Source organism: Macaca fascicularis, chromosome 20 (assembly GCF_037993035.2).
Source record: "Macaca fascicularis isolate 582-1 chromosome 20, T2T-MFA8v1.1".
In the NCBI taxonomy this organism is placed as follows: Eukaryota; Metazoa; Chordata; class Mammalia; order Primates; family Cercopithecidae; genus Macaca; species Macaca fascicularis.
The window spans coordinates 5,015,377-5,036,138 of record NC_088394.1 but is presented as its reverse complement, the minus strand read 5'-3'; the positions used below and the strand labels follow the sequence as shown (position 1 = coordinate 5,036,138).

Below are 20,762 nucleotides of genomic sequence, written 5' to 3'. Positions count from 1 at the left end.
GTTTTATCAGGATGCATCCACATCCGTTCATCTCTGTGGGGCGAACTGCTCTAGCTACACACGCAGAGTGGAGGAGTTGCAGATGGCCAACAGAACCTCAGCTGTTTACTGCCTGGCCCCTTACAGAAGCAGCTGGCCGACCCTGGCTCCAGGGCATCAGAAATGGGACCACTGGAATGGAGTAGCTGGGCTACATGGTTTTTCTCCTGCCCCACCTCTTGTTCTCAAACACACTTCCTCCCGAGTCATCTGAGGAATGTCAGTCTGAGACAGTCAGGAGCAGGTGTGCCTAGGGATGCATGGCTTCTGAAAATGGGGCTGGGGACTTTTAGGCTGAGGCCTCTGGCAGCTTCTGTCTGAAGGATGAGCTGAGCTGGGCTGGGCATGGTGGCTCACGCCTGTAGTCCCGGCTACTCAGGAGGCTGAGGTGGGAGAATCACTTGAGGCGGGAGGTTGAGAGGAGCCTGGGCAACAGAGTGAGACCTCATCTTTATTTTAAAATATTTTTTATTTTTATTGTATTTTTTATTTTTAGGAGCAGAGGGTTAATAGGAAAAAGAAAGAGAAAGAAAGAGAGAGCGGAAAGCAGCTCTCCCCAGTGAGAGAGAGGGGACTTCTGAAAGGAAAAGGCCGCCGGCAGCGGATGCACCGCATTTTATAGTCAGGCTTGAGGAGGTGGTGTCTGATTTACACAGGGCTCCCAGATTGGTTCAGTCAGGTATGATGTTTACATATCGTGGGGGTGGCGGGGTGGAGGGAAGGCTGACCTCTCCACTCTAATCTTATTATGCAAATGAACTTTCCCCTTGGCCAGGCCATCTTGTCTGCTCCTTACTGTGCATGTGGCTGGCAGAGAAGGGAAGATGGAGCTGCCATTTTGAACATGATTGGCATAACTGCCTGCATCTGTGTCTGCAGCTCGATTTTTACAGACTGCTGTTTGTTAGAAAGGAAAATGATTTGGGGCTGCTTTTCAGTAAAAGGAAAACCTTACTGAGGACTTCTGTACCCTCACTATCTAAGTAATTTCTTCTTAACTCCTGTATCATTCCCCACTCTGGAGTGGTAACCCTAACTGCTCTTAGGGGTTGTTTGACAGTGACTCTTTCTGGCTACTTCATGCTTAAAAGGGGCGTTGTGTGGGGAACAGAAGCTAGGGCTCCTCCTGGGGTCGAGCTAAGGGTCCTCGGAAAAAAGGCATGTCCATGGGTGGTTCTGTCTGCGGCACCATTTAGAGTTTGATTACTGTCAGCCATTCTGATGGGCTGTAACACTGGTTTGCCTCCACCAGATGTTGAGATAGTTTCCACATTTCAGAGAAACCAGGCAGAGAGAAACAAGCATGCTCCAAATTTTCTTCACAGGGATATACTTTATTCAATTATTAAAGGCCGTAAATAGTTCACAGTAAGTCTTCTTGACTTGTTTTAATGAGTGTTGTACCTTGGCATCCCAGATGAGGTCCCTGACATGTAGCAGCTACATTATTTGGGGTAAATACCTGGGGTTCATTGTCTCACACCAAGAAAATTTAGGACACAGGCACACATGAGGAGTGTAGGAGCAGAGGTTTAATAGGCAAAAGAAAGAGAAAGGAAAACAGCTCCTTCCTTAGTGAGAGAGAGGGGACTTCTGAGAGGAAAAGGCCCAAGACCTCGTGTTTGAAAAAGCAGTAGCTCATGCCTGTAATCCCAGTGCTTTGGGAGGTCGAGACAGGAACATCGCTTGAGCCCAGGAGTTGGAGACCAGCCTGCGTGACATAGGAAGACCCCGTTTCTACAAAACAAAAAATTAGCCAGATGTGGTACACACCTGTATTCCCAGCCACTCGGAGGCTGAGGTGAGAGGGTGGCTGGACCCCAGGAGTTCAAGGCTGCAGTGAGCTATGATTGTGTCAGTGTACTCCAGCCGGGGTGACAGAGACCCTGTCTCTTAAAAAAGATTAAAAAAAAAAAAAAGTCAAGCACCTACCAGATGCCTAATTCTTTTTTTTTTTTTTTTTTTTTTTTTTTTTTTTTGAGACTGAATCTCGCTCTGTTGCCCAGGCTAGAGTCAGTGGTACAATCTTGGCTCATGGCAACCTTCGCCTCCTGGGATCAAGTGATTCTCCTGCCTCAGCCTCCTGAGGAGCTGGGATTACAGGCATCCGCCACCACACCCAGTAATTTTTGTATTTTTAGTAGAGATGGGGTTTCACCACGTTGGCCAGACTGGTCTCGATCTCCTGACCTCAGGTGATCCACCTGCCTCGGCCTCCCAAAGTGCTGGGATTACAGGTGTGAGCCAGTGTGCCCGGCCCTGATTAGTTCCTTTCTTCCAAAGCTGGCTTCTACCTCTTCCCCACACAGTGACACCATTCCCCCGACCAGACGAGCAAGTGCCTGCTTTCGCTTGGCTTCTTACAACTGGCTCTCTGGGCCATCTACCAAAAATTGTAACAGATTAGTAGAGCCTGGTGGCACTATTGTCTTAGCTACTTGGGAGACTGAGTTGGGAGGATTGATTGAGCCTGGGAGGTCGAGTGCAGTGAGCGATGACTATGCCACTGCACTCCAGCCTGGGTGACGGAGTGAGATCCTCTGTCAAACAGACAAACAGACAGACAAAAAAGCACTTTGCAGAGGTGACTGAATGTTCTGGAACCCCAGGGCCATTGGAAGTGGATATCTGTTGCTCCATCCTCCAATTTACACTGCAGCCTCAGCTTGTGTCTCAGCGTGTCCCTCTCCCTCTGGTCTGTGCTGTCTCTCTTCCAGAGGCTGGGAAGGTTGTTCCAGGGCTGCAGCCTGGACCTCAGAGGTCACATGTTGCAGGTTTGCCGTAGCTGGCTACTCTCTAGCATGTGGGTCAGTGGCTGTCAAATAGGATTTCTTTTGCGTTGCCCTACAACTTCCTCCTTCCAGTGCAGGCGTGTCAAGGTCCTTAACCTGCCCCGACTTCAGGTCAAGTTATTGCAGGTTCTGGGAAGACTCAGATTCCCAGCTCCATGGCCTGAGCCCAAGGGATGCTCCATTTTATGCCTGTCATCCATGCCCTGTGGCCTATATCATGTGATCCCAGGGCTGCAGGGGTTTGGGGGAAGAGAATCCAGCCGTGGCCCTGCCTTCTGGGACCCGGCGGCTGGGACAGCAGTGGTGCAGCCTCAGCCTCCGCACAGCCTTCCGGGGTCTGGGCTTCTTCCCTATCACGCCCTCCTAGTTGCCCTAGTGACTGTGTGACCCCTCTCCCCCCTCCACCGCCTGCTGCCACGGCCGGCCGTATAAATAGAGGCGAGGAGCAGCTGGGCTCTCTTGGCAGTCACCATGAGGGCGCTGGTCCTGCTCGGCTGCCTCCTGGCCTCTCTCCTGCTCTCAGGACAAGCAGGTAGGGCCCCTCCCAGCATGACCCAGCCCAGACTGCGCCCCCACACTTCCTCCAAGGTTTTCTGTCTACCATGGGTGGGGTACGGGGTCGGGGCTGATAGCAAACCCTGGCTGTTGGCTGGTGTCTTCTTACCCTTCCCTTTTCCCCAGGCCTGGGGCCTTGGAGAAAGAGCTGGGTGCTGGAGAGAAGGAGTGCAGTTGCAGGGCTCTCAGGGAGGACAGAGGAAGTGGGAACAGCAAACAGAACTGAGCTGTGAACCGGGTCAGAGAGGAGTCTGGCCAGTAGATGTGGGAAAGAGGGCCCTCAAAGGCAAGACGGGGGAGCCTCTGAGATGGACGAAATAGCACAGTCTGGGAGCTGGAGGTCGTTGAGGTGACCCTCCCACCTGGTGGGTGATAAGGCGGAGGCCCCACTCCAGCAAGAGACCTGGGTTTGTGTGATTGAGGACAGAGGGGGATACACTGGGCAAAGGTGGGGACCGTGTTGGGAGCAGTGAGATGGAATTGGAGTTGGTTTGGGATAAGATTGGAAATAGAGCTGGCGGTTGGGCTGGAAACAGAATTGGATGCGATTCAGAAGAGGAACGGGGCGTTCTGGAGTATAGCCTCTGCTCAGGGTGGGGGCTTCCGTCAGAAAAGGGGCTTGCCTGTGCGTGCTGAGGCTTCCCTTTGACATGTCAGCACTTCGGGTAGCAGAGGTGGCTTGGGTTGCAGCATGGGGGTTATCTATAGGCTGTGGAGGAGATGCCAGATTGTTTTGCCACCTCTCTTGTTCCTAAGGTTCCTGAGGCCAGGTTCCCCTGGGGAATGCTCTTAGGGAGGTGCTCTGGGGATCCCCCTAGGATCCAGACTTCCCACCATGTCTTTTCATGACTCGGCAGTCTTCTCCCAGCGGGGCTCTGAGCCTAGGTTCGTACCTGGGACTGGAGAGGCCCAGGGTCCAGCCTGTCAGGTCTTTGAGGTTGAATAGGGGGTTGCAGGGGCACAGTCCCAGCAAGGAGAGCAGGCAGTAAGTGGGAGCAAAAGCTATGTCTTGGGGATTCAAGATGTAAGGTGGGGGGCTCTGGCCGCTGCAAGTGCTGCTGGGCCCTGCCCTTGTCTGTCCTTGAGTTAATTTGGGCTTTGCAGGGCTGCAGCGGCTGAGTGCTGAGTATTCCAGGCGGCTGTCAGGCGGCTAAGTATGGAAACAGCCGCGTAATTGGATCCGGAGCCCCAAGCCGCTGCCACCCTCTCCCTTCACGGCCCCTCCTCTGCTGCAGCCCAGCCCCAGCTGCTGGGCTTCTACACGCTGGGCCCCAGGAATTTTTGGCCTTTTAGGGACATCCTTTATCTTTCCTCCCACCGAGGGAACTGGCCATCTGGAATGTTCTGCAGACCTTGCTGGGGGCTCTTGCGGTGGGGAAAGGAGGCAGGCAGGTGCTTGTGCAAAGGTCTCTTCTCTCTGCTGTCTCTCCTTCCTGGGTCCCACAGCGTGCGTCTGCCCCGCCCCAACCTCCTGCGTAAAGCTTCCCTTTGTCCCTGCTCCTGCTCAGCGCTTGGGCTGTGGGTTTCATCCCCCGTGGTGGATGTTATCAGGACTCTGCCCCTCTGTGGACTCTATACCCCGGAAGAGGCTTCCTCCCGTATCCACCCGCAGGTTCTAACCCACAAGGTGGCTTCCTCACACCCCCATCATGACAGTCTTTCCTAGTGCGCGACTCCCCCTCTAGAATCGGGCCACCCCGGTAGATACCACTCCACCCCAAGGTCACTTGGCTCCTGACCTCTTTCCGTCATCTCTCTGCTGTGTGCTAACTTCCCTCCCTATTTTGCTTGCTCCTCGGCTGGGTGGTGGCAGATATTCTCGCTCACCACTTCCACCTGCTTCTTAGGCCAGGGACCCCGCAGAGCTTCTCCTCCGGCTTTTCCCCCTTGTTGCTCCTGTGCTGCTCTGGACTGGGGTGGTGGGCTCTGCAGCCCTCCTTCTCGCCTCCCTGTGAGGAGACAAGCGCCCCTCCGTCACCGACCAGCCATCGCCCATGCCCATGCCAGGACGGGGAAGGAGCAGCCAGGTGGGGCATTCCTGGTCTCCACCTCCCGGTGTGCTGCACTCAGGCCCTTGTACCCACCGGGCCCTCCTCTTTGGGAGTCCTGGTTTGGGGCTATTCCTCCCTAAAGCAGCGGGAAAGGCCCCTAGCAATGATTTGATCAGTCTCCCTACCGTCCAGGGAAGGGAAGGAAACCCAGAGAAACAGGAAGACTTTTCCGAGGTCGGACAGCGAGTCAGTGACAGGCACACCTGGTCCAGGGTCCTCTCCTTTCCTCAGCCTGTCTCTGTGGCAGACCCGGCCTGCACCCCCAAGCCCTTCTCTCCCTGTAGGGTGAGTGTGAAAGGAGGAGAAAGGGTGCAGTGGATAAGACCATCCTGGGGGAGCTTCCCTAGTTTGCAGGGTGAAGAGCTATGCTTTTGGTTTCCCTGGAGAGTGGGGTCTGCCGAGAAAGCATTTCTTTGGGTTTAAGCCATTGGTGTTTATTGCTAAAGGCAGAATTTGGGACTTCTTTGCTTCCTGTTGTCCTTCCTTTTGCTTGATACGGAGATTGGGGATCTGGGGATTCCTGTCCATCCCTCATCCTTCCTCCATCTCCAGCCATAGTTTCAGACTTGCCCATCTGTCCTGGCCCCACTCGGCCACCCCAGAGGCGAAGGGCTGGTGCATGCTGGGGCTGCCCCCTGTGAGTGCCCACGGCTCAGCGCCTGCCATGTGAGACAAGGGTGCAGAGTGACGGTCAGGAAGCCCTTTTCCCGCCCCTTTCTCTCCCACCCGTCGCTGGTTATTTCTGGAAAGAGGCCAGCACTCCAGTTTCCTCAACAGGGCAGCCCGGATGCTAGGATCTGCCGTGGGAGGGCTGCTGAGAACATGCAGCAAGCTCAGGGGTCTTGGGGAGAGAACAGACCCCAGAAGCCTTTTCCCCACAGCTGGTTCCCTGACTCCTCATTTGGTGCTGCTGGGCAAGCCTGTAGGGGACATCTGGTCCCACAGTGAGCCTGGAATGCACTAGACTGGGCCGTGGTATTGAACACATCCCTCAAAAAAGTGACACCTTGGTCAGACACAGTGGCTCACACCTGTAATCCCAGCGCTTTGGGAAGCCAAGGTGGGAGCATCACTTGAAGCTAAGAATTTGAGACCAGTCTAGACAACATAGTGACACCCTGTCTCTAAAATAAAACACAAAAAATTGGTCGAGTGTAGGGGTGCATGCCTGTGATCCCAGCTACAGGAGAGGCTGAGGTGGGAGGATCACATGAACCCAGGAGGTCAAGGCTACAGTGAGTTGTGATTGCACCACTGTACTCAAGCCTGGGTGACAGAGGAAGACCTTATCTCAAGAAAAAAAAAAAAAAAAAAAAAAAAAAGCGGCACCTGGCATGGTGGCCTGTGGAACTGCTGTTTAGGAACTGCTGGTTTTGTCCCACATCCGGGTATTACAGTGAAGGTCACACAGTGAATTCATGGCAGGCCAGAGCTGGAATTCAGTCCTTTGCACTCCTTGGCCGGTGCTTTTACCCACTTATCCCCCAGAAGGAGGTCCAGATGAGGCCGGTAGCATCCAGCTGGCTGTTTGGTGCCTGCTTGGGTATGGTGGGTTGGGGAGAGTCAGCCTATGGACACAGGAGGAGGACAGCTGCTTCCGTTCTCTGACCTGGCCTGCAGGGCTAAGGACAGGGCTAGGCCGTGTACATCCTGGCTGGAACGAGGCGGCTGGCGGAGTGGGGAGCCGGGAGGGCCATGGCTGTGGGATGGAGCGCCTGGGCTTAGCTCTGTCTCCTGGGCACATGCCCTGCTCCAAACCCAAATCCAGGCCTCATCGCAGCACAACCCCTTCCCTGTAAACATCGCTCGTGTGTGCAACCCTCTCATTCAAACACTTCACCAGGCTTCGTCATTCGTGAGCCCATCCCGCGTGTGCTGCGTCCCTGTTGTGTTTAAGGTATGGTGCTAGGGGAATTGCGACAGGCATTTTGTCCTCAATGCTTATAGTCCAGTAGGGGAGAGGAGGTGTCTTCCGCCTTGCACGTAGCTGAATCTGGTCAAACAGGACACACATCAGTGTCCTTGGGGAGGCATGGGGAAAGCAAGGTGGGTTGAAGGCAGGGAGGAGACCATCTTGAGCTGAGTGGATCAGATCAGAAAAGGTTTTACGGATGAGGGAATATTTGAGCTGGGCCTTGAGGAAAGCAGGATTCAGAACAGAAAGATGGCAGGAAGGGAATTCTGAGATGAGGGAACAAGAGGAGCAAACTCAGGCGCCAAAGCAACTGGGCTCTGGTAAGACCCAGGAAAGGGGAACGTTGTTCTGTGTTGCAGGAAGGTGGGCAGATGGAAGTGGGGTGGTGGGACGTGTTTGGAAGGCAAGGTTGGGGCTGACGTGTGAAGGGCCTTGTTAGGCTAAGCAGGGCTTTGCTCAGTGGGCAGTGGGTCACCACCAAGGGCTCCGGGAAGATGTATCTGGCAGTTGTTTGTAGGAAGAGTAGGGCGAGGGGAGACTGATTAGTCAGCCACACCAGAGAGGTAGGTGAGGGAGTGTGGACCCGGGCGAGGGGTTGGGAGTGGAGAGAAGGGGTGGACCCAGTTGACAGCTGGTGTAGAATTCCTGGCCTTCCCAGCTTGGGAGCCAGGCCCAGGGAGGGGCCTTTATAGGTTCTGTCGAGGTCGCTGGGAGAATGATCTTGCCAGAAAAATAGACTGGGAACATGAGAGAGAGGAATAGATTTTAAGAGTTCAGTTTGGGCCTGGGTGAAGTGGCTCACACCTGTAATCCCAGAACTTTGGGAGGCAGAGGCGGGAGGATGGCCTGAGCCCAGGGATTTTAGACCAGCTTGGACACCATAGAAAATTAAAGAAAACAAAAAAATAGAAAAAATGAACTGGGCATGGTGGCAGGTGCCTGTAGTCCCAGCTACTTGGGAGGTTGAGGCAGGAGGATCGCTTAAGCTCGGTAGGCTGAGACTGCAGTGAGCTGTGATTGCACCATTGTACTCCAACCTGGGCAACAGAGTGAGACCCTCCCTCAAAAAAAAAAAAAAATAGTTCAGGGCTGGATGTATACCTGTAATCCCAGCACTTTGGGAGGCTGAGGAGGGCAGACCACGAGGTCAGGAGTTGGAGACCAGCCTGACTAATAGGATGAAACCCCATCTCTACTAAAAATACAAAAAAATTAGCCAGGCATAGTGGCATGAGCCTGTAATCCCAGCTACTCGGGAGGCTGAGGCAGGAGAATCGCTTGAACCTGGGAGGCAGAGGTTGCAGCGAACTGAGATCACGCCACTGCATTCCAGTCTGGGTGACAGAGCAACACTCTGTCTCAAAAAAAAAAAAAAAAAAAGCACAGTTTGGGTCATTCTGAAGATTGGCTACTCGTGGGGCATCTGGATGGAGGTGACAGGGGCTAGAAAGGCAGGACTGCAGCTCAGGAGGGATGTCAGGTCAGGGCATTTAGGAGTGAGATGCATTTACATAAAGATGAGAGGGAGGCTCTGAGGTCACCCAGGGAGCTGTACCAGGGAGAGGCAAAGATTCAAGGACCGATCCTTGATGGACACTGAGTTTGAGGAGTAGGAAGAGAAAGACGATAAATGAATTTATCAGAAAGATAGGTAGATAAGAAGGGACCCAAGAAGAGACAGTGACCTGCAAGCCCAGGTCTTCTAGAAGAAGGCGGGTGGCCAGTAGGATTAAATATCACAGAGATGCTGAGGGAGAGGAGCTGTCGCTTCTGACAACCAGCAGGTCACTGGCCGATGAGGAGGGTTTGAGGGTATTTAGTGAGGATGAGGAGGCGACATCTTTAGACATAGAAACTTTTAAAAATTAAGTTTGGGAGAAATAAAGGCCAGCAACAGTAACTTAAAAGCACATGGGTTTACAGAGGAAGAGAACATTGTTTTCTTTCCCTTTTCTTTTTATTTATTTTTTTGAGACAGGGACTCACTCTGTTGTGCAGGCTGGAGTGCAGTGGTTGATCAAGGCTCACTGCAGTCTCCACCTCCTGGGCTCAAGCAATCCTCCCACCTCAGCCTCCCGAGTAGCTAGGACTACCCTATGTCCGACTAATTTTGTTTTTTATGGGAGAGGCAGGACTCACTATGTTGCTCAAGATGGTCTCAAATCCCTGGGCTTAAGTGATCCACCTGCCTTGGTTTCCCATGGGCGTGAACCAGTGCACCTGGCTGAGAAAAGTTTTTTCTTTTTTTTTAACTTTCATTTATTTTTTTTGAGATGGAGTTTTGCTCTTGTTGCCCAGGCTGGAGTGCAGTGGCACGATTTTGGCTCACCGCAACCTCCGCCTCCCGGGTTCAGGTGATTCTCCAGCCTCAGCCTCCTGAGTAGCTGGGATTACAGGCATGCGCCACCACGCCCAGCTAATTTTGTATTTTTAGTAGAGACGGGGTTTCTCCATGTTGGTCAGGCTGGTCTTGATCTCCTGACCTCGTGATCCGCTCACCTCGGCCTCCCAAGTGCTGGGATTACAGGCGTGAGCCACTGCACCCAGCCTATTTAGCTTTTTTTTTTTTTTTTTTTTTTGAGAAGGAGTCTCGCTCTGTCACCAAGGCTGGAGTGCAGTGGTGCGATCTTGGCTCACTGCAAGCTCCGCCTCCTGGGTTCACGCGATTCTCCTGCCTCAGCCTCCCAAGTAGTTGGTACCACAGGCGCCTGCCACCACGCCCGGCTAATTTTTTCTTTTGTATTTTTAGTGGAGACGGGGTTTCACCGTGTCAGCCAGGATGGTCTTGATCTCCTGACCTCGTGATCTGCCCATCTCGACCTCCCAAAGTGCTGAGATTACAGGCGTGAGCCACCGTGCCCGGCCGGGTTAGCTTTTTAAAGTGGAAATTGATGCAGTGGACACGTAGCCTGAGTTACCCAGATGATGACTATAGTCCTCTCTCTCTTTTTTATTTTTATAAGTGAGATAAGGTCTCACTTAGTCTCCCAGGCTGGAGTGCAGTAGTGCAATCATAGCTCACTGCAGCCTCAACTTCCTGGGTTCAAGTGATCTTCCCATTTCAGCCTTCAGAGTAGCTGGGACTACAGGGACGTGTCACCACGCCCAGCTAATTTTACTTTTTGTAGATACATGGTCTCACTATGTCACTATGTTGCTCAGACTGGTCTCAAACTCCTGGGCTCAAGTGATTCTCCTGCCTTGGCCTCCCAAAGTGCTGGGGCTACAGGTGTGAGCCACTGCACGCAGCTGACTTTGGTTTTCATTCTTCCTTGTGGACTGGGGATGGGAGTCCAGCCTCAGGTCCCCTTCATGATGTGTTTCTGGCTGTGAGGCCTGTGCCATCTCGTGGTGCATTGGTGGGACTCACTTTGGTGTGAGGACTCACTTTGGCTCAAGGTGGTGGGCTGGCTTCTGTTCTCCCCCGAGTTTGCCCCGAGGCTCCTCAGGGACCTCACCCCTGACCTCACCTGTCTTCTTAGAGCTAAAAGTTGATCTTCAGACTCTGCCTTCACCCTATTTGGCTCCTTCATTCCCTCCTGGGTCTCCCTTCCCTACCCACATTGGGCCCCTGCTCCGACCCCTGTCCCTGCTACCAAGACCCTGGTCAGGGGAGGAGCTGCAGCTCATTGCAATGGAGACCAGTGACTCGCAGCACAGACGGGCACTTTGCTCAAGTCTGTCTGTGTTTCAGAGCATTCAGAAGATTTTAGCTCAAGGAAGAAGTCTCTAAGATGGAATTTCCCATTTGGCAGGCAAGGTCTTACCCAAAGTTCCTAAATCTCAACACAGAGGTGGTGAATAGTTCACCGGTTCTGAGTGCAGAGGGACTGAGCTACATAGCAGGCATTTCTCTTCCAGGTCCTGAATGGGTGAAATAATGAATGAATGAAGTGGAGTCCTGATGAGCACGGCTGCTAAGTAGGATCTGCCCAGTGCTCGAGAGGTCCCAGTCCCCTGCGCTCATCCCCAGCTGGGTATCCTCCGCAGGATGTGGCCGGGGTGCGGTTTAGCAAATGGGATGGATTTCACTGAATTTCTGGAAACTGATCCGTTTCCTCGATGGTGGCAGCCTGTGCTGTCATCCTTCTCTAAGATCAGAGAAGTCCTGTTCCATCTGGTTTCAGCCTCTGTCATCCCTCTGCAACCCTGAAGGTGGTTTTACTCGGAGTCAAGGTCCCAGCTGCCCCCCTACTTTAGGGACATGCCTGTTGCCTGTCACTTCCTCATCGTCCCTCACAGAGGGACTCCCAGAGCAGCCATCGCTGAGCCACCCCATCTCAGGGAGGGTGGAAGAATCAGAATGAAAGCACCAAATTACATCAGAATTAAAGCAGTAATTTATTATATTTAATTAATAGGCTAGGCACAATGGCTCACACCTGTAATCCTGGCACTTTGGGAGGCTAAGGCAGCAGGATTGCTTGAGCCCAGAAGTTCCAGACCAGCTTGGGCAACACAGTGAGATCTTGTCTCTACAAAAAGTTTTTTAAATAACTGGATGTACTGGGTACACCTGTGGTCTCAGCTACTCTGGAGACTGAGGTGGAAGGATGGCTTGAGCCTGGGAGGTTGAGGTTGCAGTAAGCCAAGATTGTACCACTGTACTCTAGCCTGGGCAACAGAGCAAGACCCCGTATTTAAAAAAAAAAAAAAGAGCAAAGAATGAGTGCAGGCTGTGGCCAGCTCTGGCAGGAGAGGAGAGATTGGGTGCCAAGTCCTGAAGAAGTGAGAGATGCTTCCTAAAGGGAGTCCCCCTTTAGGTTAGAAAAGCAGGATGGACACGGGTTAAGGATGAGGGCACAAAAGGATCAAATAGAAGCATGAGGGTATGGCACGATCTCAGACTCAGATGCCTCAGGGACTGCAGGGAGCAGAGAGTGGGGCATTTGATGAGAGCAGGGAGAGGTGGAAGGCAGCTGTGGGTCCCTCCCTGCGAGGCCCAGCTCTCAGCCCCCTGTCAGCCCTGTGAGGTCCTGGCCAGCTGCACTGTGCAGGCGGGAACGAGTTGTGTCTCTGCCCTCAGGAGCTGACCTTCTATTTGGGGAGATGACACACACTGAAAAAAAAAATGTAACTAACACCCCCAGCCGGCAGCCTCCGCTCACTCTGGTTGAAGTTCAGAAGATGGTTGGGAAGGTTGGCTGTGCAGAGGGACAGGGTTTCAGTCCAACTTCCAGGGAGGGGACGATCGCTGGACGGTTAGCTTGGGGAGGGTGGAAGCTGTGCATTTGTTTAATTTGCCCGTGTTTCATCACTAACAGTGTAGCACGACGCTTGGCTCATTCAAGGCAGTCAACAATGTCTAATGAATGATAGATGATTTGCGCAGGCAGAGACATCTGAAGATGGTGACAAAAGCCAGGAGGTGAGGAAGCTCAGAGCACCGCACTGTCAGGGACAGGATGACACTAACTCTGGCTAGAATGTGGGGCTCATGTTCAGGGGAGATTAGGCCACCCTGATGAGTTGGGGCCAGTTGGGAAGAGCCTTGAATGCTAAGCCAAGTGGTTCTTTCTCTCAGCCCTCTGAAGACTCTAGCCTGTTTTCTTCCAGATAGCCCCTCCTTGTTCCCCTCTCTCTCGGATATTTTTGGATGCCTCTAGAGCAGGGACTGTACTCTGAGCTCAAACAGGTGCAGGCAAAGTCTGGCCTGGAGTTCTGGGCTTGTAGGAAGTGGCTTGTGCTAGGAGCTCAGGGGAGAGTCCCTGGGTTTGGGAGCCCCCGCCTCCCCCCACCACTGGATTGCTGCCAAAACTGCAGCCCCTGGTCCTCCTTCAGGTAGTCATTTGGCTAGGACCTAGGGCAGCTCAGTTTTCTGCCATAGAATTTCCTCTAGGCTGGGCATGGTGGCTCTTGCCTGCAATCGCAGCACTTTGGGAGGTTGAAGCGGGTAGATCGCTTGACCCCAGGAGTTCGAGAGTAGCTTGGGCAACATGGAGAAACCCCATATCTACAAAAAATACAACAATTAGCCAGGCGTAATGGCATATGCATGTGGTCCCAGCTGCTTGGGAGGCTGGAGCAGGTGGATCTCTTGCGCCCAGGAGGTCATGGCTGCGGTAAACTGTGATTGTGCCACCGCACTCCAGTCTGGGTGTCAGAGCAAGACTCTGTTGCAAAAAAAAAAAAAAAAAAAAAATTCCCCTAGATGACAATAGGTAAAGGCTTGACCAAGCCATTCCTTTGGAAGCCATGCCACTGATGGACATCCAGTTTACACAGCATTTAGGGCCTGATGTGACCACCTGTGCCCGTGTCCACCAGAGAGGCCTCTAGCCGATTTGTTGGTTACTTAGTGTCAAGTAGTAGATGATTACTTGTTTTTCTTGACCTTACCCAAGGAGATCAAGAGATCAGGAGTGCTCTCTAGGACTTGAGAAGAATCTGGAAAAGAACTGGAGAAGTGTCAAGTACTCGCCCTGTCCTGGGGAGACCATCCTGGCCTCGGACTCCGAAGACACCAGCCCACCTCCTTTCCTGCCTTTATTTCCTTTCTGAATTGGTAGTTAAGCCGGTGGGTACCCCACCAAGTTCCTCCTCATCTGGGGCTGCCCACACAGAGGCAGAGCAGCTGGCCTGGGGTGGGGCGCAGTGGGAGCACCGGAACCTGGGGGCAGAGCAAATGCTGGTTTTGTCACAACTCGGCTGCCAAGTCCCTGACTATCTCTGCATGTGTTTCTTCACCCATAAATTGGGGATAATGATCCTTGCCCTATTTCCAGCATGGGGCTGTTTCGTGACTATAATAAGAAAACGGTTATCGGATGCTTAAAATATTTTTTGATACCGGATACTTTTTGAGGTTAAAAGGACTATGACAAGAATGGCAGGTTATCACTCTTGTGAGTGTGCGGCAACTTGACATTTGCCTCCAGTTTCCTGAAATATCGTGAAACTTGACCAACCAGGGGAATCCATCAACACGCTGCCCCTGCTCAGGACTGTTAATATCCTTGGGATTCTCTGTCCTCAAAGAGCTTACAGACTAGGAGGGGAGACAGCCCCTGCTCATGACATGAATAGAGAACCATATAAGGTAGACGTAATCCGCGGCTAAAAATAAGCAGCCTGAGGGTGCAGAGAAAGGGGGAGCGGTTGTCGGGGAATGCTTCCTGGAATGGGGGCTCGAGTTGGGTTTCAGAGCATGTGGGCCCCAGGATGGTGACGACAGGGTCTAGGGCCATGGGGGGCTCGAGCTGGGTTTCAGAGCATGTGGGCCCCAGGATGGTGACAACAGGGTCTGGGGCCATGGGAATGGTGAAAACGATCGGCTCAGTGTTAAATGGTGTTGGGAAGATTTCACAGCACCAGGCTTAGGTGTTGGTTCCTATGTGATCTTCCTGGGACTACCGTAACAAATTGCTACAAACTCAGTGGCTTAAAACCACAGCAATTTTTTTTTTTTTTTTTTTTGAGGCAGCGTCTCACTCTGTTGCCTAGCCTGGAGTGCAGTGGTGCGATCTCTGCTCACTGCAATCTCTGCCTCCTGGGCTCAAGTGATCCTCCCACCACAGCCTCCCAAGTAGCTGAGACTATAGGCATGCACCACCACGCTCAGCTAATTTTTGTATTTTTTGTAGAGACAGGGCTCTCGCCATGTTGCCTGGACTGGTCTTGAACTTCTGGGCTCAAGTGATCCTACCTCGGCCTCTCAAAGTGTTGGGATTACAGGTGTGAACCACTGTGCCTGGCCAAAACCACAGAAATTTATTCTCTCACAATTCTGGAGTCCAAATGTCTGAAATCAAGGTGTTGGCAGGGCCACATTCCCTTTGAAAGGTCTAAGGGGGATCCTTCCTTGCCTCTTGCAGCATCCAGTGGTGGCCAGCAATTCCTGGCATTCTTTGAGTGGCAGCTTCATCACTGCACTCTCTGCCTCTGTCATCATGTGGCCTTCTCCCCTGTCTGTGTGTCCCTGTGTCCTCTTCTCGTCACTTAAGGACATTGCAGACGTTGGGTTTAGGGTCCACCTAATCCAGTATGATCTCATCTTAACCAATTACATTCGAAAGACCCTATTTCCGTAGGAGGTCACATTCTTCCTGGGTGTGATAGCTCATACCTGTAATCCCAGCACTTTGGGAGGCCAAGGGGGGGACGGATCACGAGGTCAGGAGTTCAAGACCAGCCTGACCAAAATGGTGAAATCCTGTCTCTACTAAAGATACAAAAAATAAATAAATAAATAACCAGGCATGGTGGTGCCCGCCTGTAATCCCATCCACTTGGGGGGCTGAGGCAGGAGAATTGCTTGAAACCGGGAGGTGGAGGTTGCAGTGAGCTGAGATTGCACCACCACACTCCAGCCTGGGCGACAGAGTGAGACTCTGTCTCAAAAAGAAAAAAGAAAAAAATCACATTCTGTGATTCTAGGTGGATATGAATTTTAGGGAGACACTAATTTGGGGGAGCTTTCTCCTAGGGGACAGTCTTCCACTGGGTAGAGGGAGTACCGGTTTCCTTGGTCCTCTTTGTTCCACAGCCCATGTGTTGCCCCCCTGGCTGATCTGGAGCTCTGCAGACACATCCGGACAAGTGTGTTGAATGAACGGATGGACAGCTGGCTCGGGCAGAGATTCTCAGGAGGCAGCCCAGCCTAGCAGTGGTGCTAGGTAGGAGGGTGGCTGCCCAGGTGGGGAGAATTGACCAGAATTGCCCAGCTCCTAGGGGGTGTGCCTCTGACGCAGGATGAGGTAGATAGGGGAAAGGGATGGAGGTCTGGGTTCTGGCTGCCTGTGTGATGAAAAGAGTAAGGGACCAAGAAGCCGGAAGCCCAGGACCAGCTTGCTCTGTGACCTGAGGCCCAGCTCTTCTTCTGCACGAGGCCCCAGCATGCAGTCCCCTCAAAGTCTTGGCCCTGGGCACAGCAGCCAAGCAGGAGATGGTGCAGGATGCGAAAGCACTTACTCATCTGCAGAAGCTCCTCAGAGGAAGAACTTGTGAGTGAACTTTATTTTAGATTCAGGGGGTACATGGGCAGGTTTTTTACATGGATGTAGTGCGTGATGCTGAGGTTTGGGCTTTTGTTGATCTTATCATCCAAATAGTGAACATAGTACCCAATAGGTAGTTTGTCAACCCTTGTCCTCTTTCTCACTCTCCCGTCTAGTAGTCCCCAGTGTCTGTTGCACCCCTCTTTGTGTCCATGTGTCCAATGCTTAGCTCCCACTTATAAATGAGAATATACAGTCTTTGGTTTTTTGTTTCTGCCTTAATTCGCTTGGGATAATGGCCTCCAGCTGCATCCATGTTTCTGCAAACAACATGATTTTTTTTTTTTTTTTTTTTTTTTGGAGACAGAGTCTTGCTCTGTCGCCCAGGCTGGAGTGCAGTGGTGCCATCTTAGCTCACTGCAAGCTCCACCTCCTGGGTTCACGCCATTCTCCTGCCTCAGCCTCCCTAGTAGCTGGATCTATAGGTACCCGCCACCATGCCCTTCTAATTTTTTTGTATTTTTAGTAGAGTCGGGGTTTCACCATGTTAGCCAGGATGGTCTCGATCTCCTGACCTCGTGATCCACCGACCTCAGCCTCTGAAAGTCTTGGAATTACAGTTGTGAGCCACCGCGCCTGGCCATGATTATTTCTTTTAATGGCTGTGTGGTATTCCATGGTGTAGATGTACCACATCTTCTTGATTCAGTCCACCGTTGATGGGCACCTGGGTTGATTCTGTGTCTTTAGTGTTGTGAGTAATGCTGCAGTGAACACGTGACCGTGTGTGTGGAACCTTCTTGAGTGTTGCTGAGAAGTTCACTTTCTTATGACCTCTCCCTCTCTAGAAGGAGGGGTCTCCCATTAGAAGGCTGTGTCTTCTCACTGTGGGTGGCAGGGGTCCCAAACCCAGAGGCTGGGGTGTTTGAGCAGCCATTGAAGCTGGTGGCTGTGGCTCGGTCCGGTTCTGGAGGGGAACAGGAGTGAGGAGACTGGTCCCCACCTCCACCCAGCCCCAGGGTCTTCAGCCTTTCTTTTTTTTCTTTTTCTTTCTTTCTTTCTTTTTTTTGAGACGGAGTCTCGCTCTGTCACCCACGCTGGAGTGCAGTGGTATGATCTCGGCTCACTGCAAGCTCCACCTCCCGGGTTCACGCCATTCTGCTGCCTCAGCCTCCCGAATAGCTAGGATTACAGGTGCCTGCCACCACACCCGGCTAATTTTTTGTATTTTTAGTGGAGATGGGGTTTCACTGTGTTAGCCAGGATGATCTTGATCTCCTTACCTCGTGATCCGCCCGCCTCGGCCTCCCAAAGTGCTGGGATTATAGGCGTGAGCCACTACGCCCAGCCTTTTTTTTTTTTTTTTTTTTTTAAACAGAGTCTCACTCTGTTGCCCAGGCTGGAGTACAGTGGTGTGATCTCGGCTCACTGCAACCTCCACCTCCTGGGATCGAGCAGTTCTCTGCCTCAGCCTCCCGAGTAACTGGGATTATAGGTGCATGCCACCATATCCAGCTAATTTTTGTATTTTTAGTAGAGATGGGGTTTCACCATCTTGGCCATGCTGGTCTTGAACTCCTGACCTTGTGATCCACCTGCCTCAGCCTTCCAAGGTGCTGGGATTACAAGTGTGAGCCACCGTTCCCGGCCTTCAGGCCTTTTCAGAAGTGGCCACCAATGATCAGGAGGCCTGGTCCAGGAAGCCCAGGCTGCCCTAGTTAGACCAGTATCCCAGGCCCTCCTTAGACCAGCATCCCAGGCCCTTCTTAGACCAGCATCCCAGGCCATCCTTAGACCAGCATCCCAGGCCCTCCTTAGACCAGCATCCCAGGCCCTCCTTAGACCAGCATCCCAGGCCATCCTTAAACCAGCATCCCAGGCCCTCCTTAGACCAGCATCCCGGGCCCTCCTTAGACCAGCATCCCGGGCTCTCCTTAGACCAGCATGCCGGGCTCTCCTTAGACCAGCATCGCAGGCTCTCCTTAGACCAGCATCCCAGGTTCTCCTTAGACTGTGTCCCACTGTCCTAACCACAGCTACTGTCCCCACACACCTGGCTGGGCTTCTGCAGTGTCCCACCCCAAATGACTTCACTTCCTCGTGGGCTCCTCCACTAAGCCCTTTGGGTTCACTTTCCTGCTCAGGAGCTGCCCTGAAGTTAGTTCCATCTTTCTGCCTGCTTACCTTTCCCTCCAATAAGATCTTAAGGTCTTTAAGAGGAGGCCCTGCAACTCAGCAGTTCAGTTCGTGTCGCTGTCACATGTTGAAAGGTGTGGAAAGCAGCTCCTCTGGTGCCTTTTAATAATGAGAAGCAGGCCTGGAGAGGTTAGGTGACATGGCCTGAGGACACAGCCTACTCCTAGGCAAGCACTTCTCTGGTTCTGAATCTGGGTCCTCTCCTGTCTCTTGGAACCCAAGTGGGGTTGAGGGAAGGTCTTCCATTTTGCCACCACCAGCATCAATACATCCGTTCATCCATCCTTCCATCCACCCGTCTGTCCACCAATCCATCCATCCACCCATCCATCATCTACCCATCATCCATCTACTCATCTAGTCACCCATTCATCCCATCCACTCATCTATCCATTCATCCACCCATCATCCATTTACTCATCCACCCACCCACACATCCATCCTTCCATCCATCAGTCTACCCATCCATCCATCTCTCCATTCATCTATCCATCCACCCATTCTTCTTTCCACCCATCTGTCCATCCATCCATCTACCTATCCATCCATCCATCCATCCATCCATCCATCCATCCATCCATCCATCCATCCATCCACCTATCCATCCATCCATCCATCCATCCATCCATCCATCCATCCATTCATCCATTCATCCACTCAGCCTTCCATCCATCCACCCATGTATCCATGCATCTACCCATCCATTCATCATCCATCCACCTACCCATCCATCCACCCATCCATTCATCCATCCATCAACCCACCCACCCATCCACCCATATTGGGGGAAACCCCACCCCTGATATTCAATGTGGGTTCTTTTCTATTTCCCTAAACGTCAGCTGGTCAGAGAAATAAAGGGAAAGAGTACAAAAGAGAGAAATTTTAAAGCTGGGTGTCTGGGGGAGACATCACATGTCGGCAGTTTCCATGATGCTCCCTGAGCTGTAAAACCAGCAAGTTTTTATTAGTGATTTTCAAAAGGGGAGGAGTGTACGAATAGGGTGTGGGTCACAGAGATCACATGCTTCACAAGGTAATAAAATATCACAAAGCAAATGGAGGCAGGGCGAGATCACAGGACCACAGGATGGGGTGAAATTAAAATTACTAATGAAGGTTCAGGCACACTTTGTCATTGATGACATCAGGAGACAGGGTTTGAGAGCAGACAACCTGTCTGATCAAAATTTATTAGGCGGGAATTTCCTTGTCCTAATAAGCCTGGGAGCACTACAGGAGACCAAGGCTTATTTCATCCCTTTGCTTTCTTTTTTTTTTTTTTTTTTTTTGAGACGGAGTCTTGCTCTGTCGCCCAGGCTGGAGTGCAGTGGCCGGATCTCAGCTCACTGCAAGCTCCGCCTCTGGGGTTTACGCCATTCTCCTGCCTCAGCCTCCCGAGTAGCTGGGACTACAGGCGCCCGCCACTGCGCCCGGCTAGTTTTTTTTTTGTATTTTTTTTAGTAGAGACGGGGTTTCACCGCGTTAGCCAGGATGGTCTCGATCTCCTGACCTCGTGATCCGCCCGTCTCGGCCTCCCAAAGTGCTGGGATTACAGTCTTTTTTTTTTTTTTTTTTTTTTGAGACAGAGTCTTGCTCTGTCACCCAGGCTGGAGTGCAGTGGCCGGATCTCAGCTCACTGCAGCCTCCGCCTCCCGGGTTCACGCTATTCTCCTGCCTCAGCCTCCCGAGTAGCTGGGACTACAGGCGCCCGCCACCTCGCCCGGCTAGTTTTTTGTATTTTTTAGTAGAGACGGGGTTTCACCGTGTTAGCCAGGATGGTCTCGATCTCCTGACCTTGTGATCCGCCCGCCTCGGCCTCCCAAAGTGCTGGGATTACAGGCTTGAGCCACCGCGCCCGGCCAAGGGATTACAGTCTTGAGCCACCGCGCCCGGCCTCATCCCTTTGCTTTCAACCATGAAAGACAGCCGCCCCCAAAGGGGCCATTTCAGGGGCCTAACCTCAGGGGCCATTCTCTTTTTCAGGGATGTTCCATGCTGAGAAAAAGAATTCAGCGATATTTCTCCTATTTGCTTTTGAAAGAAGAGAAATATGGCTCTGTTCCACCCGGCTCACCGGCAGTCAGAGTTTAAGGTTATCTCCCTTGTTCCCTGAACATTGCTGTTATCCTGTTCTTTTTTCAAGGTGCCCAGATTTCATATGGTTCAAACGCACAGGCTCTACAAACAATTTATGCAGTTAACGCAATCATCACAGGGTCCTGAGGCGGCATACATCCTCCTCAGCTTATGAAGATGATGGGATTAAGAGATTAAA

At 52.2% G+C, this 20,762-nt stretch overlaps 1 protein-coding gene across 14 annotated transcripts in view; it reads left to right on the top strand.

The window, feature by feature from the left end:
- Positions 1-20,762, top strand: part of SRL (sarcalumenin) — a 67,060-nt gene that overhangs the window by 8,208 nt on the left and 38,090 nt on the right. For 5 of the 14 annotated variants that reach the window (XM_074028741.1, XM_074028739.1, XM_065536905.1 and 2 more), the window contains exon 1: positions 3,293-3,363. The exons of 4 other annotated variants lie outside the window; for them this stretch is intronic. In XM_074028741.1, the coding sequence (XP_073884842.1) occupies positions 3,303-3,363 (61 nt within the window). In that variant the 5' untranslated portion in view covers positions 3,293-3,302. Of the gene's footprint in view, positions 1-3,292; positions 3,364-11,210; positions 11,330-12,621; positions 12,721-13,696; positions 13,870-15,837; positions 15,968-20,762 lie in introns of those variants that run through there. 5 more of the 14 variants (XM_065536907.1, XM_074028745.1, XM_045383074.2 and 2 more) reach the window with 5 other exon arrangements.